At 34.7% G+C, this 15,402-nt stretch overlaps 1 protein-coding gene across 3 annotated transcripts in view; it reads left to right on the top strand.

Annotated features, from left to right (window-relative positions):
• The window catches only part of Map4k5 (mitogen-activated protein kinase kinase kinase kinase 5), a 102,116-nt gene that overhangs the window by 52,051 nt on the left and 34,663 nt on the right, over window positions 1-15,402 (top strand). For 2 of the 3 annotated variants that reach the window (XM_042677824.1, XM_042677823.1), the window contains exons 14-21: window positions 2,765-2,843; window positions 5,668-5,726; window positions 7,301-7,368; window positions 9,687-9,729; window positions 10,222-10,432; window positions 11,642-11,739; window positions 12,036-12,077; window positions 13,057-13,141. In XM_042677824.1, coding sequence (XP_042533758.1) covers window positions 2,765-2,843; window positions 5,668-5,726; window positions 7,301-7,368; window positions 9,687-9,729; window positions 10,222-10,432; window positions 11,642-11,739; window positions 12,036-12,077; window positions 13,057-13,141 — 685 coding nt within the window. The remainder of the gene's footprint in view (window positions 1-2,764; window positions 2,844-5,667; window positions 5,727-7,300; window positions 7,369-9,686; window positions 9,730-10,221; window positions 10,433-11,641; window positions 11,740-12,035; window positions 12,078-13,056; window positions 13,142-15,402) is intronic. The other variant, XM_042677825.1, reaches the window with a different exon arrangement.

The raw sequence follows: 15,402 nt of genomic DNA, 5'->3' as shown, positions 1-15,402 counted from the left end.
TTAAATAAAAGTGCTAGAGCAATAATGATGAAAAATTGATAAATTTGAGAATTATCTCAGAGAATTGACTATTGGATGAAGACTTGAGATTGAGTGATAACAAGACTATCATATATAACTGAGATGAAAAATAGAATAAAATCAAGTTTGAAGAGAAAAACTTTCATTTATACTGATGAAGATGATACATAAGACTTTCAGTTGGAGAAGACAAAGATGTGGTTGGAGCTTGGGGAGAAATTCTTGAATTGCAAATAAAGAGGTGAGAGTGGAATCAACTAGGCAAAGGAGCTCAGTAGAAACACTGAAGGAAAGGAAAGTTAAAGGTAATCTTTGGCTATAGGTGGTTGTGTTTGATGGCTTTTCAAGAATAATTTGCAGGGCTGGGAAGTTGGCTCAGTGGTAGAGTGTTTGCCTCGCATGTATGAGGTCCTGGGTTCGATTCCCCAGCACCACATAAGCAGAAAAAAGCCGGAAGTAGAGCTGTGGCTCAAGAGGTAGAGTGCTAGCCTTGAGTTGAAGAGCTGAGGGACAGCGCACAGGCCCAGAGTTCAGCCCCCACAACTGACAAACAAAAATAAAAATAAAAAATAGAAAAAGAATAATTTGCAAATGGTACAGAAGAGTTGAGAGGACCAAAAGATAAACAGTAATTTGTTAGATTTAGTTGTGAGGGGATGGTAAGATTAAACATTAGCTAGAGGAGAATGTGTTGGAAAGGGATGTATTGATTGCTTGATCATATTTTATGTGTACAGAGGAAACTTGAATAGGATTAAATGCTTATGAAACAGTGTGATAGTAAAGATGCAAGAAAAACAAGATCACTAAGCAGATATGGAGGTCTAGGGAATGATGAGGAACTTGATTTTTGATAAAGTAAAACTTCTTACTTCAGAAGAGGATGATAGTATAGCATTGACTTCTTTTTCTCTTTGTGATGTGGCAGTGTGTCTCCTGACTGTGTTAAAAGAATGCAGAGAAATGTCAAATAGAAATTGAGAATAAATGGGTTGGATGACTTAGCGGTGTGAGAGCTCAAATGAAATGAATTTTCAGTGTGTTATACTGTGCAGTTTGCCCCAGTAATGATTGATATTGCAGATGTAAATCAGAAGTATCTGATTGAGTTGGTCCAGGGTTAGCATTTTGCTGTGATACTATAGTGAACAGTGAAAGGAAATTCAGAATATTTTCAAGAGATTGCTTAAAGTTGAAATAGCAGATAAAAACTTAATAGGGAGAAAAGTAAAGATAGGAGAGAGAGAGAGAAGGAGATGCTCTTAGTGAGTAGTAGATCAGTGAGCTTGATATTACAGTAGGTACATTAAACTAGTATAATTCAATTGAGAGAGTAAGCTATAAGGATGTTAAGTAGAGAGCTTTGGAGTATCAAGTTGTGTATCATAGCTGATGATACTGTTAGTGCATTGAAGTATGAGGAATTTTTTAAATCCAGAATTATGGGCTCACTTCAGCTTGTGAAGTCTTTTGGCATGGCCAGATATGATTGCTCATACCTGTAAACCTAGCTCATACCTGTAAACCTAACTTGAGAGGAAGAATCACAATTCCAAGCTAGCTGGGGCAAAAAAATAACAAGACCCTATTTCAACCAATGCAGTCTGGTTGTGGTCTTACATGCCTATCATCCCAGCTATGCAGGAAGTATAAATGGGAGGATCAAAGTCCAGGCCAGCCCAGGCATAAACCTGAGACCCTATTCAAAATTATAACTAAAGCAAAAATAACTGGAGTCATGGCTCCAGTGGTAGAGTGCCTATCTAACAAATTCAAGGCTCAAAGTTCAAACGCCAGTACTACCAAGAAAATAAATAAATAAGTCTCTTAGTATGATGGCTGTATTGTGGTAGAGGAAAAACCAGAAAGAAATACCACTTTCAGAGCCATCGGTGAGTTTTGAAATTTGACATACAGAGATTGAGTGAAAGGCACCAGCTTTGAAGGAGCAGGAAGAGTATATAGTTAGATGGAAAAACTATGTTTGCTTGCAGTAATTTTTTTCTCTATATACTATTTCCCTCCATGCTCTCTTGTGTACTTAACCATTGCCCTTAAATCCGACTCTGGTGATACAACTTGTTTGCCATAAAATCTGCAAAAACTTCCTTTTGCTGAGAGCTCTCACTGACATTCAGAGGCTCTATGATCTGACTCACCCTTACCCAATCTTTCCAGCTTTGTTATCTCCTCACCTAACCTTCACTGCACCCAAATAGTAACCCACGTCTGCTGCCTGCACACATTCCATAATTTCCTTTTTTTCATTGCATCACTTCATAATCTTTCTATAGCTTGTGTTTCTCCCACATGGCTGCATAGCTGTGTTTCAAGGCACCTTTAGATTATATCATTCATTCAGAACTTCTGTACACCTTTTGGTCAGCACAGGAGTTTCTCCCTCCCCTGGAATTTAGTAGGAATCTATTATCTTCTTAATAAATGATACTGATCATTCTCTAATTTTGTAAATATTTATATATTGTGTCTTCTGTAACTATAAACTCTCTGAGGATAAGATTTGTCCCTGTCTTTGCTGAATCAATCCCTACAGCATTTTGCATAATAAGTGAATAAATGTGTAAAAGTATCTTAGTGTTCATTGTATTTATTTTGTTTTTCCTGTGATTCACCTTTTTAGTAGCTAAATCGTTTGTCAATTAGTTTTAATTTAAAGGAGAAAGTTTAACCTTTCAACTTTGTCATTGAATTTTTTGTGTATGTATTATGCTTATATTCACAGCCCCATGCAATCATTCGTCATACCATTAGATCTACAAACAGAAATGCCAGAGCTGAACGGACAGCTTCAGAAATAAATTGTATGTGTTTGGTATACATTTTTCATTGGTGGCTTTGGAGGGTTGAGCTTGGTATTCTTGTATTATTGTTAAGTTACAAAATCTCAGACTAATTGAGAGTACAAACTATATCAGAATATCTTTAATATGGGTTGCTTTTCTGGTTTTGTTGGAATTCCCTTAGTTTATCATTTTTAATTAGTTTTGAATTACCTGATAGAGGAGCTTGATCCTTCCAAATCTATTTTCACTTTCTCTAGAGTTTTCAACAAGACTTTTTCTCTGGGTAAACTCAAGTATCTTTTCTGGTATTATGGGCTCTCCAGTTGCTCAGTGTCCTTTTGGCTGTTTTCTAACTACTATTTCTACCTTACATGCCTTGATTTACTCTTAATATATAGCCAGAGATTTAATTCATTGAACAACTTTCTTATTTTTGGCACTTTGTCCTTCAGATTCCCACTACTTAATCAGCTCCAACTTCCACTCTTTGTTTTCTTCAATGAGAGAGACTTCTTTGGGATTTGCTTTCTTATGACCTACTTTGAGAAGCTTCCCAGGCAAAAAAATTAGGATTAATGTGGATCTTACCACAGCATATTTCCCTGCTCTTAAGAATCATAGTCCTGTTGTTTCTGCTGTTCCCTTGCTCCAACATAGTTGGCTCATTTAGTTCACTCTCTCTTTCCTCTCTGTGTCTCTCTCTCCCTCCCTCTCTCTTAATTGGTTGCATAAGGACAGATCAGTTTTGTTTTTGTTTTTTTTTAATTTCAGAATGGCTAGAACAGGGTCATCTTCTGGAGACTAATGAGAATATATAACAGAATGGACCAAAGACTCATCCAAATGCAATAGCAGGATTTTTCTTTTAAAAAGGTCAATTGGTATTCAGTTTACACACAGAGTTGAAGGCATGAGCAGCGTTCTGTGTCGTAAAGCATGGTTATAATAATTTTAGGCCAGTCAAAAGCAATCTTTTTTAAGGATACCTTTCTTGTTTGTTTTGATGTATTAAATGTTTATCTTATTTAAATTAAATCTCATTTTCTTTTCAGTATTATCAGTTGATAACTTACCATGCCTTTAAGTCTTTCAATTTACTAGCTATAAAAGTCTAATTATTAAAAAGTGTTACTTTATTTGTATATTTATGCCTTTTTTGTAATGTTTCTCCATACCTCCCTGCAGTATTCTAGTGACTGTAAAAAATATTAGTGAAGCGGTTCCATATGAATTGTAGTTTTTTAATTAAAATGTTATTGCCTGAAGTTAAACAAATTATTAATTACTTTAATGAAGTCTTTTTTTCCCCCAATACTGGGGTCAGAATTTAAGACTTTGCACTTTCTGGGAAGGCACTCTGCTATTGAGCCCTGCCTTCAGCCCTTCTCCTATGTGTTTTTGTACTTTGTTTTTCCTCCCTCCCTCCCTCCCTCCCTTCCTTCCTTCCTTCCTTCCTTCTTTTTTTGAGATAGGTCTCACTTCCCTACTAGATGTGCACCTGAGTGTCTTTCTGCCTGTTTTAGGTGTCCTGCTGTAGCTACAGTAACAGGTTCGTGCCACCATGCTCATCTTCTGTAGAGATGGACTGCCATGGACTTTTTGAGTTTCATGGACTTTACTATGACTAGCTTAGAACCACAGTCCTCCCAGTCCCAGCCTCACACATACCTAAAAGAATATGCACATACCACTGATACCTTGCTTATATTATTGTTTAAAGTGGGTACTGCATTTTAATGGAATGTCTTCCAATCTTTTATTGACACCTTTTTTTTCACTTGTAGAATTGCATGATTTATTTTTTTTCTTTTTTAATTAATAAGTTTTTTTTTAATTGTGAAAGTACCATACAGAGGGGTTACAATTACATGAGCAAGGTAATTAGTACATTTCTTATCAAGCATTATTGCCTCCTCCTTTGTTTTCCCTTACCATCCTTATTGACACTTAAAATTTTTTTTTTTAGTTTATGTGGCACTGAAGCCTCATTCATGCTAGACAAGCACTCTACCACTAAGCCACATTCCTAGCCCTATGATTTATCTTTTTTGCTCAATATAATGAAGTATGTCAGTACTTTGCATTGCTTTTTAGAAATCTTGTTTTTAGAAATTGCTACAAATCTTATTTGAAAGCATTTTTCTAAGTGCTGTTTGCTGAAATTATATTTCAGAATCTTACATTTCTAATTCAGATGTGAATGTTAGGGGCAAAGTTTTGGCCATAGTCACATTAGGTTTTAGAATTTTAAAATTCTTGTACCTTATAAGTAGGTACTAACCTATCTTTTTATCTATTTTAGAATATTTTATATAAAAAGTTACTCTTTGAATGTTCTGAAATGAATCTGACAAGGACAAACAAAATACTCAGAATATAATAATAGATTACTGAATACCACTGCAACATTTAATTTGCCACTAATCATTTATTCTTGTTACGTCAGATAGAGATAATTTTCTTAAGTTCTTCTCTTCTATAAAGTTTTATCCTGAATTAGTCTCAAAACAGAATCTGAACTATAGAGAAATTTTTCTGAAGTGATTCCATTGACATCTACTTCAAATGAATTTTTTTTTATCTTGTGTACATCAAATGTACTTTTTCATGGCCAGATTTAAATGAGGAATTAGGCATATATGTTAGAAATAGTCCAGATTTTTACTTTATTTTGGTCAGCATAAAGAAAGGAGTTTCTTTAGAGTTAAAAAATAAAAATATTTTGTCTCCTGTTTCTTGTCTTTTCTCTCCCCACTCCCACCAATATACAAACCTCTTATTATATTTCTGAGATTAACCATTTAAGATACTGAGTTTATAATATTTGTTTTGTATTTTGCAGTTGATAGATTACAATTTGAACCTCCCCTAAGGAAAGAAACTGAAGCACGGGATGAAATGGTAAGAACAATGGCTTCTATAGTATTTTCATATTGAAATTTTAGAAAACTTAGAATATTAAGATATTAAGTTCACACTAAAATTTGAAAAAGTTGATAATGACATTTATTTGGACTATAGTATAATATCATACTACTTCAAACGTTCATTTCTTTCCTCTTGAGTCTTTTGAAAGATTTATATGTAGGTATTAAACATTGCATTGGATATTCAGCTTTAAGCTCTCAAGATCTTGTATCAATTTGGTTAGTTTGTGGTAAATAAAGTTTTGCATTTCCTTACTATTTTGTGGGCTTGAGTTCTGGGCCTCCCTCTCTGGCTTTTTCATGCAAGACTGGCATTCTGCAACTTAAGCCACACCCCACTTCTGGCTTTTTGCTAGTTAATTGGAGATAAGAATCTTGGGACCTTGTCTTCCTGGGCTAGATTTAGATCATGATCCTTGATCCTTGGATCTCAGTCTTCTTAGATCTGAGTAGCTAGTATTACAGCCATGAATCCCTAGTGTCTTCTTGCGTTTTATCTGTGGAGCTGAGGATGTAGCTTGGTATCAGAGCCCTTGCCTTGCATCCACAAAGCCCTGGGTGCTATCCCCAGAAAAACTGAGACCAAAAAGTGTCAGTTACTTGTTAACCCTTATCCAAACATTTATTGATAAGATAATGTTACAGTTGGCTAGAAGTTTTCTTCCTATTTTTACCCCATTTTTTCTTATGAGGAGTAAAGTCAAGGCCTCAGATTTGCTAGGCAGATAGTCTACCACTTAAGCCATAACTTCAGTCCTTTATACATTGTATGCATTGTATACATTTAAGATGAGGTCTCCACTCATGCCCAGCACACCATTCCCACCCTCACCCCCAGACTTTGATCCTCCTACCTGTGTCACTAGGGAAGATAGACACATGCCTTTGTGCCCAAACATTGTGCTTCCTCATATCTGGGATAACAGGCTCATAGGCTCATGCTACCACATCTAGCCTTTGCTTGAAAAGGAGGTTCAAGAGCTTTTTTTTGCTCAGAGTGACCTTGAACCATGAGCTCTCAATCCCTGCCTCCCAAGTAGCTAGGATTATAGGCTTGAGCCTGACTTTATCTTTGATTAATAAAAGACAGTTTTTAGAATGTCGTGTTAATGAATTTCCTCATTCTTAACATTTGGATGTAGTGTTGTTCTTACTGTATGTGTTTCTGTTTTATTCTCCATGGTGTAATGATACAAATCATTCAGCTTTTGCTTTAGAACATACTGCCATATTGGTAAAGAGAGCTTGATACACACACACACACACACACACACACACACACACACACACACACACACACACACACATACACACACACACGTAGTATGTTTGTGGAATTTCTTAAATTTATGTTAACTGATATTGATTAGGTCATTGCCTTAACTATATCAAATGGCAAAGTAAATCTAACTGGAGATTTAAAAATCTAATTAACAGTCATGAAAATGGAGTTTTTCTTATAAAATATCTGTAAGCAAATAAAACGGCAAGCATTAACATTTATTATTGTGAAAATAACACTTAAAACTATATTTTTAACCTTTACAGGGAATATCATCAGATTCAAACTTTATATTACAGTGGAATCCTTTTGTTGATGGTTCAAATACTGGCAAGTAAGTTGGTTTTGAAATTAGTAACTGTATTTTACTTAGGCTAACAATTACTTTATTTCACTTGGTTATTCTATTACTCACAAAACACTATTGGTTGAAAGGGGTAATTTATCTTGCTAAGCTTTGATTTTTATTCCTAAAAATAGTTGTTATCCTAGCTACTCAAGAAACTGAGATATGGAGGACTGTAGTTCAAGGATACCCTGAGTAGAAAGATCCACTAGACACGATATCCAAAATAAACCAGCAAAAAAGCAGGGCTGAAAGCATGATTAAAGTAAAAGAGTGCCAGCCTAGCAAACACTGATTTCAACATCAGTTCTCTAAAAAATAAAATAAAAATTGTCATTGTAAAGCTTCTGACTTGTTTTATTGTCATAAAGCATTATGTACTTACCATTAAGGTTGTTATGTTTGCTTTAATCAGAACATACTATGTGCAATAATATTATAGAAAAAGATGAACTGCCAGATGTCATGGGGGGAAAAAACTGTGGTCAGCCCTAGTTCTTCCTTCAGTAATTAAGCAAGGAAGCTGGCCTCAATGAATTGTTACTTACCTGTTTGTGCCTTCCAAGCTATTCATTTTAGGTCTTATAGATCTGGAGCCTATGAGCCAAATCTGTTTCTTGCCTATTTTTGTGTAGCCTTGTACTAATAATGTAATTTCCTACTAGGAGCTTTTGAGTCATACCTGTTAATTGCAAACTACTGGGAGGGTGAGGATGGATCAGTTCTAGGCCAGTGTGGGCAAAATAGTCCAAAAGAGTCCATCTCATCACAGGAAATGTGAACGTAGTGGTAGGCACCTGTCATCTCAGCAGTGACAAGGAGAGAATCCTAAAATATGTGGATTGCTGTCCAGGTACCTGCCCAGGCAGGAAATGAAAGAACTGCACAGCCAAATGCTAGTGGCTCATGCCTCTAATCCTTGCTACTCAGGAGGCTGAGATCTCAGAGAATCATGGTTCAAAGCCAGCCCAGATAGGAAACTCCATGAGACTCTTATCTCCAATTAACCAACAGAATAAACAGAACTGGAGCTGTGGCTCAAAATGATAGAGAGCTAACCTTGAGCCAAAGAGCTCAGGGATAACACCCCAGCACTGAGTTCAAGTCCTACAACAAACAACAACAAAAAGAACTACATAAAATAGGGCTGGAATTTTGGCTCAGTGGTAGAGCAAGTGTGAAACTATGAATTCAAATTTTATAGTACCTCAAAAAAAAAGTATTTACCTTTTCTAATAGTTGGGGAAATGTTCTTCTGTGAAATTCAAATTTCACTGTCCATAAATAAAAGTTTATTAGAATGCAATCATGCTTATTTTCTTTAGGTATTATTTATAACTGCCTTCACACAACATCTGCAGAGTTGTATGCCATGTAATACTTAAAATACTTATTTTCTGGCCCTTTATAAAAATGTTGCCAATCCCTATTATTGAGATTAGAATCTCTGTGTGTTAACAGTATGCTATATCTGTGCTTCTGAAACTTTGATATATCTAACTCTTCAATATGTTTTTGATCCAGAGTTCTTGTTAAAATGCAAATTCTGATTCATAGGCCTCATGTGCTCATTTATAAAAGTTATCAAGTGAAACTCTTACTTTTTTTGAGTAAAAATCTACTTTTATATATTTAGTTTCCATTAATTTATGTTCTTGAGGGGTACAACATTACACCAATTCTGTATCCAGTAACCTTAGCAGAAAGGTTGCTCAAAATCTGGCACTGTTAGCCAGGCACTGGTGGCTCACTCCTGTAATCCTAGGTACTCAGGAAGCTAATATCTGAGGATCCAGGTTCAAAGCCAACCCAGAAATCACTCAGAAAACTGGAACTGGCGCTATGGCTCAAGTGGTAGAGCGCTTGCCTTGAGCTGAAGAACTGAGGGATAATTCCCAGGCCCAGAGTTCAAGCCCCACAACTGACCAAAACAACAACAACAAAAAACTTGGCACTATTTCCACTAGCAGGATTACCTTCCCCTTAGATTACTCTACTTTTGATCTCTGTGCTACCAGGTGTTACTATAGTAGTTTTTGCTTTACACACATTGCGCATCACTTGTCCAAGTAAAATTCAGTTTCATCTTGGGCACAAATGCTTTCAGTTTTAGGAAGAGCTGTGTGCTCCCTTTGATTCTTCCTTTCCTTCCTTTATGGGTGGCATTGGAATTTGAAGTCAGGGCTTCACACTTGCTAGGCTGCTACATGAGCCATACTCCCATTTTTAGTGCATTTTAAGTTTATCTTTATTTTATGTTACAATTATTTATCACCATCTAAGTTATATTTATCTCTGTGTATTAGATCAACCTCAAAACGTGCAATACCACCTCCCCTACCTCCTAAGGTGAGCTGCTTAAAGACTTTTAACAATGAATTCTTGTTTCAGTAACATTTTTCAAATGATTTTGACTTTGTTCACAATTGTCTTTAGTATATTTTAGATAAATACTGTTTGCTTCAGGAAGATGAAAATGTAAACTGTAGGAAGGAAAATTTTGTAACAAAGATTATGTTTAGTAGGTATTAGAAAAATTATTATTCATTTGAGAAAATACTTGACTACATGGAGGAAAGGTAAAACCATTTATGATACTTGTCTGTTACTACATTTGACCTCATTAGAACTATTCTTCATTAAATAATTGATTATTTATTATCAGTTTGGATGTGGAAGATTTTTATAAATCACATGTGAAGTTCATAATTATGTTGGTAGAGTAACTCAATGCTTGCTTGTTTTATTAACTTAGCACAGAAAAAAAACCAGGGATAGCCTTTACCTCTAAAAGGTTTAGATACCTACTGATATTTAAAAGTATTTTCTTGTCTTGTACAGCCAAGAATAAATAGTTACCCTGAGGACAACTTCCCAGATGAAGAAAAATCATCAACTGTAAAACGTTGCCCTGATTCAGAGAACAGAGCTCCTCAGGTTCTCAGAAGACAGAGTAGCCCAAGTTGTGGTCCTGTAGCAGATACATCCTCTATGGGTATGGCTAGCAGTGTCAGAAGCCCTGGAGTGCATACGACTAGATACTGTGATCTGGGTAAATCAATTAGAAGTGAAAAGAAAGACATTTTTTTCTTGTGCTAAAGGATTTTTTTTCTTTAGTTTCTTTGGTTCCTATGAATGGTTTGAAGCTTTGCAAATGTTCTTTGTAAATGAAGCTTTGTAAATTGAAGTCCACATGGAGGGCTATAAATAGATTCATTTCACTTCAACTCTAATAATCACCTAGAAAGTATTATAAAATAGAAAATGAATGTGTGTTACTGCTCTCAAGGGTCTTGGGAATTATGGAAGTTATGTGTGTATATATATATATATATTATATATATATATATATATATATATACACACACACACACACACACACACATATACACATACAGCTGGACTAGCTATAGCGGTATACACCTGTAATCTCAGCAGTTGGGAGAATGAGGCAGGAGGAGTATAAGGTTGCATAGCTAGTTCAAGGCCAGCCTGAGATCATCTCTATAAGACAGCTTCTAAAATAATAAATGTATTTAATGGAAGACTTGAGCTTTCTGAGGGAGATAAGGGAGGGCTCTTGTAGGATACTAAAGGTCTTAAATCAATGCTCAGGAAAATAAGAATGAGTAAATACATTGAAGCAGGAAAATCTGACTTGTATTTGCAGTACAGCCTAACATGGTGTATGATACTGTGTCAATAGATTGGATTTCATTTTTCTTTGCACTGTAGAAAGATGTATTTATTATTGTCATAGATTAAGAACACTTCTGAGCCAGGTGTGGTTGCTCACACATGTAATCCTAGCTACATAAAAAGCAGAGATGAAGAAAATCAGTTTGAGGCAAGCCTGGGCAAAAAGCTTGTGAGATTCCCATCTTAACCAATAAAATCTGGGCATAGTAGTATTATCTTAGCTACATAGAAGCATAAATGGGAAGATTACTTACCTGGACAGCCTAGGCATAAATGTGAGAACTTATTTTTTAAAAAGTAAAAGAAAAAGGACTGGTGGTCTGGTTTAAGTAGTCGTACCTGTGACGCCCCAAATTAAAGCCCTAGTACCAAGAACACTGCAGTGGATGCAGTGCAATCTCTGTAGACTCTAGAGAAAGACACACACAATAAATTTACTCACAGTAGAAAATATTCTCTTAAGGAACCACCAAAGGAAAGGAAGTAGTGGGGTGAAGGGGCATTTACTTTTTTAAGACTGTGCTTATTTGTGTGACCAACCTTTAATCATGATTCTCTTTAGGAAATGGTGATGGTATTTCAAAACTGATTAGTGAAAATACAGAAGGATCAGCACAGGTGCCACAGTTACCAAGAAAAAAAGACAAGAGAGACTTCCCTGTAAGTACAACACACATTTGGCAATTAGTTGAAGCTAATACTACATTTGTCATAGAGAGGAAATAGTCTTTTTAATTTTAGATGCAGATAGCCTGTTGTCCAACTGTTCCAGAAGCTGAGCACAGGGGGACTGACGGCCTGAAAGCCTAAACATTTGGAGGCAGCCTGGGCAGCACAGAAGTCTTCACCATTTTTTTTTTCTTTTTAGCTTAAATTTAAATAACTGAATTTTTTTCTTTTATTTTTTGAAAAGATTAAGAAGACTTCCATTATTAATAACTTTATTTTTCCCACAGAAACCAGCTATTAATGGTCTTCCACCCACCCCAAAAGTACTGGTAAGGAATATTTTCATGTGAACTATTAGCCATGTTTTAAAAATCTCTTTAGAAACAATAAGTATATTAGCTAGTAAGTATCTAGAGCCACTAAAAGAAAGGCTGTTATGAAATACAAACTTATTAAATGCATTTGTAGATCAAATCATATCCTCTAATTTGAATGAATTGATTAGAATTAGAAAGCAAGACAAGTATAGTGGTATATGTCTCTAATCCCATTACTTGTGAGGCTAAAACAGAAAGATTCTGAGTTCAAGGCCAACCTAAGTAATTTAGTGAGACTCTGCCTCAAAAAAAAAATTAGACAATTAGACAGTGTTATACTTTTTATAAATACTGGCAGTTAGATTCTCAGATTCACTTATAAAGGCTAGTTTAATTTTAATATGATGATATCAATATGTGCCCACTTCTATATGTGAGTTTAAAGCCATTTTCTCACTGGACTATGTACAATAGAAAGCAAAACATGTTAATCCTGTTACTTGCCCCCTTCAAGGAGTTATCTGTAACATGTTTCAAACAATCATATGAATGGGATGCTTTATAAATTGTACCTTTTTATTCTGTAGAAGATGTAGTGATTTGTTATCACTATTCTGTAGTTTACACTGTAGTTTTAATTACTACAATGTTATCAGAAAAAGAATCTATTGTTTTATATTAATTGTGTTTCTTTTTTTAATTATTTGTTTTATATAATTGTGTTTCTAAAGAAAAGTAAACTTAAAATTCCAGGAATATGTCATTTAATATATAGATGTTTGATAAATTTTATATTTACTCATAAACTAGTAGAATACAAAAGATTATGACTCTCTTAGTAGAAGGAATTAAATTATGTTAAAATACATATTTTGTTTTGAGGAAAACCATAAATATATACAAATAAGAGTAAGTTTGACATTTTTGATTTTCTAAGCATATTTAAAATGGTCTAATCAAGGAAGTCAACATTTCTTTCTTTAAAAATAAGATGGGAGCATGTTTCTCAAAAGTTTTTGGTGGCTGCCCTTTGAAAATTAATTGTGCAACATCTTGGATACATCCTGATACAAAAGGTAAGATTTCTGAACTTCATATATTTCTCATATAAGATATTTGTTATGGGAAAAGCTCCTAATATTAGTCAATGAACTGAGGCTGTTTACTTTAAAGGTAGATAGGTTTTTGTTTAAAAGTATTAGATTGAAATATGAGAATATGGGAACTATTCTTACTTAAAGGAGACTAAAGAAACTCCACAACTAATTGCATTCTTGGTTTGGAATTAAGTTGCTAGGATGATTTATAATTTCAACAAGGTCTAGAGATTACATAATACTGTTGTTTTGGTGTTGGTGTTCTATGGTTATATAAGACTTTTTCAAAAACCAATACACATTGAAATATTTAGGAGTTAAAGGGACTTTATGCTCATAGCTCTCCTTACATTGTCCTGAAAATAAAATAGATGTAGAGGAGAGAGAAAGAAAAATCATGAAAAAATAGCAAATGTGTCCAGCATTGATGGAATCCTACCTTAAGGCTATCCAGGAATTGTTTATATTACTCAACTTTTTTGTAAATCTGAAATAATACCAGAATAACTTTCATTTTTAATTGAGACCACACACAGACACATGTATGTACACACAGTAAGGAACAAACCCAGGGCCTCGTATATTCTAGGAATTTACTCTACCACTCAGGTAAATTCCCAGCCCTAGACTATATTTTTAAATTGAGGTGCATGATATATAGAGACAAAAATGGGGAATCATATAGTCTTTAATTTTATTTCTTCTCTGTCATTATCATATGACTTGGAAATATGTTTAACACTTGTAATTTTCAGCATTATCATTTGTAATAAGAATATTCTGATTCCTTTTGGAGGAAAGGAAGCCTATTTGTTTATCTGACACTTAGCAGGGGTAGTAGGTTCAGGAAGTGTTTGCTTCTGCTTCAATACAATAAAGAAAAGTCAAAATGGTCTGCTTTAAATGCCACTATTACAAAGCACAATTGAAAAAAATTTTTTTTGTTTAGAACTTTTTATTTGGTATAACTTCACACTTAAAATTTACAAAAATACTTCAAGAACCTCAGACCCAGAATCACCAGTTATTTTTGCCTATTTATTTACTTCTTTCTATCCACATATACATTTTCTCCTGAATACTTAAGAAATTTGGAAAGCTCATACTCCTCTACTTGAATTGTTCTACCATTGAGCTACAGATTCTTGTACCAAGAATCATTTCTTAGGCTGGGGTATTCAGTGGCAGTCTTTGCCTAGCCTATGAGAGGTCTTGAGTTCAACTTCTAGCAATATGGGGGTGGATGGGGAATTATCATATAACACAGTACAGTTAATAAAGATTAGAGCCAAATGTAGTAACCTATAATCCTAGCCCTTGACATAACAGGAGTCTGTCTTTTAAAAAAAATTGTCCCAACAGTGTTGTTTCTGTTTCTCTGATCCATTACATGTTATACTTAACCATGAATTCATATGCTCCATCACTTTTTTTTTTTTTTTTTTTGCCAGTCCTGGGGCTTAAACTATGGGTATGCATACTGTCCCATTTTCAAGTCTGGCTCTCTACCACTCAGGAAGCTAAGATCTCAGAATTGAGGTTTGAAGCCAGCCTGGGCAGGAAAGTCCGTGAGATTTATCTCCAATTAATCACAGAAGAAGCTAGAAGTAGAGTTGAGATCTCAGCTTCCTGAGTAGCTAGGATTATAGGCATTGAGCCACTGGTACCAGGCTACTCTTTATTTTTTTTAATGTTTATTTATTTTCATTTGTTTAATTTCTTTTTTAATGTTTTTATTGCCACAGTGATGTACAGAGGGGTTACAGTTATAGAAGTAAGGTAATAAGTACATTTCTTGTCAAACTTGTTACCCCTTCCCTTTGACATTTTTACATTTTAAATTATTTTTATTTTACATTTTTTACATTTTAAATTATTCCACATTTTTAAGCAGCAGTGCTAGGTCCTGTGTCCTTTTGTTTGAAGTATCCAAATCTGTGTGTGTGTGTGTGTGTGTGTGTGTGTGTGTGTGCGCGCGCGCACACACACATGCACACCTCTGGATTTATCTTTTACTTTTCTTGCCTTAGGAGTTAATTTTTCTTCAAGAAACTCTGGTGCGTTTTAAGAAGATTGTGTTTACATAAAACTAACATCTAAACACTAGATGTATTTGTTGATTGTTGTGTGTCATGATATATAATTTATATTTACTATATAGTTTCTTTGTTGTACTGTTTGCAGTATCTTGCAAAAAAATCCATCACTATAATAAAATATTAGGATATGATAATTATATT

The sequence above is a fragment of the Dipodomys spectabilis genome, unplaced genomic scaffold (assembly GCF_019054845.1).
Source record: "Dipodomys spectabilis isolate Male_0828 unplaced genomic scaffold, ASM1905484v1 ptg000042l, whole genome shotgun sequence".
NCBI classification, from domain to species: domain Eukaryota; kingdom Metazoa; phylum Chordata; class Mammalia; order Rodentia; family Heteromyidae; genus Dipodomys; species Dipodomys spectabilis.
The sequence above is the reverse complement of the archived record's forward strand: the minus strand, read 5'-3'. Positions and strand labels throughout refer to the sequence as shown.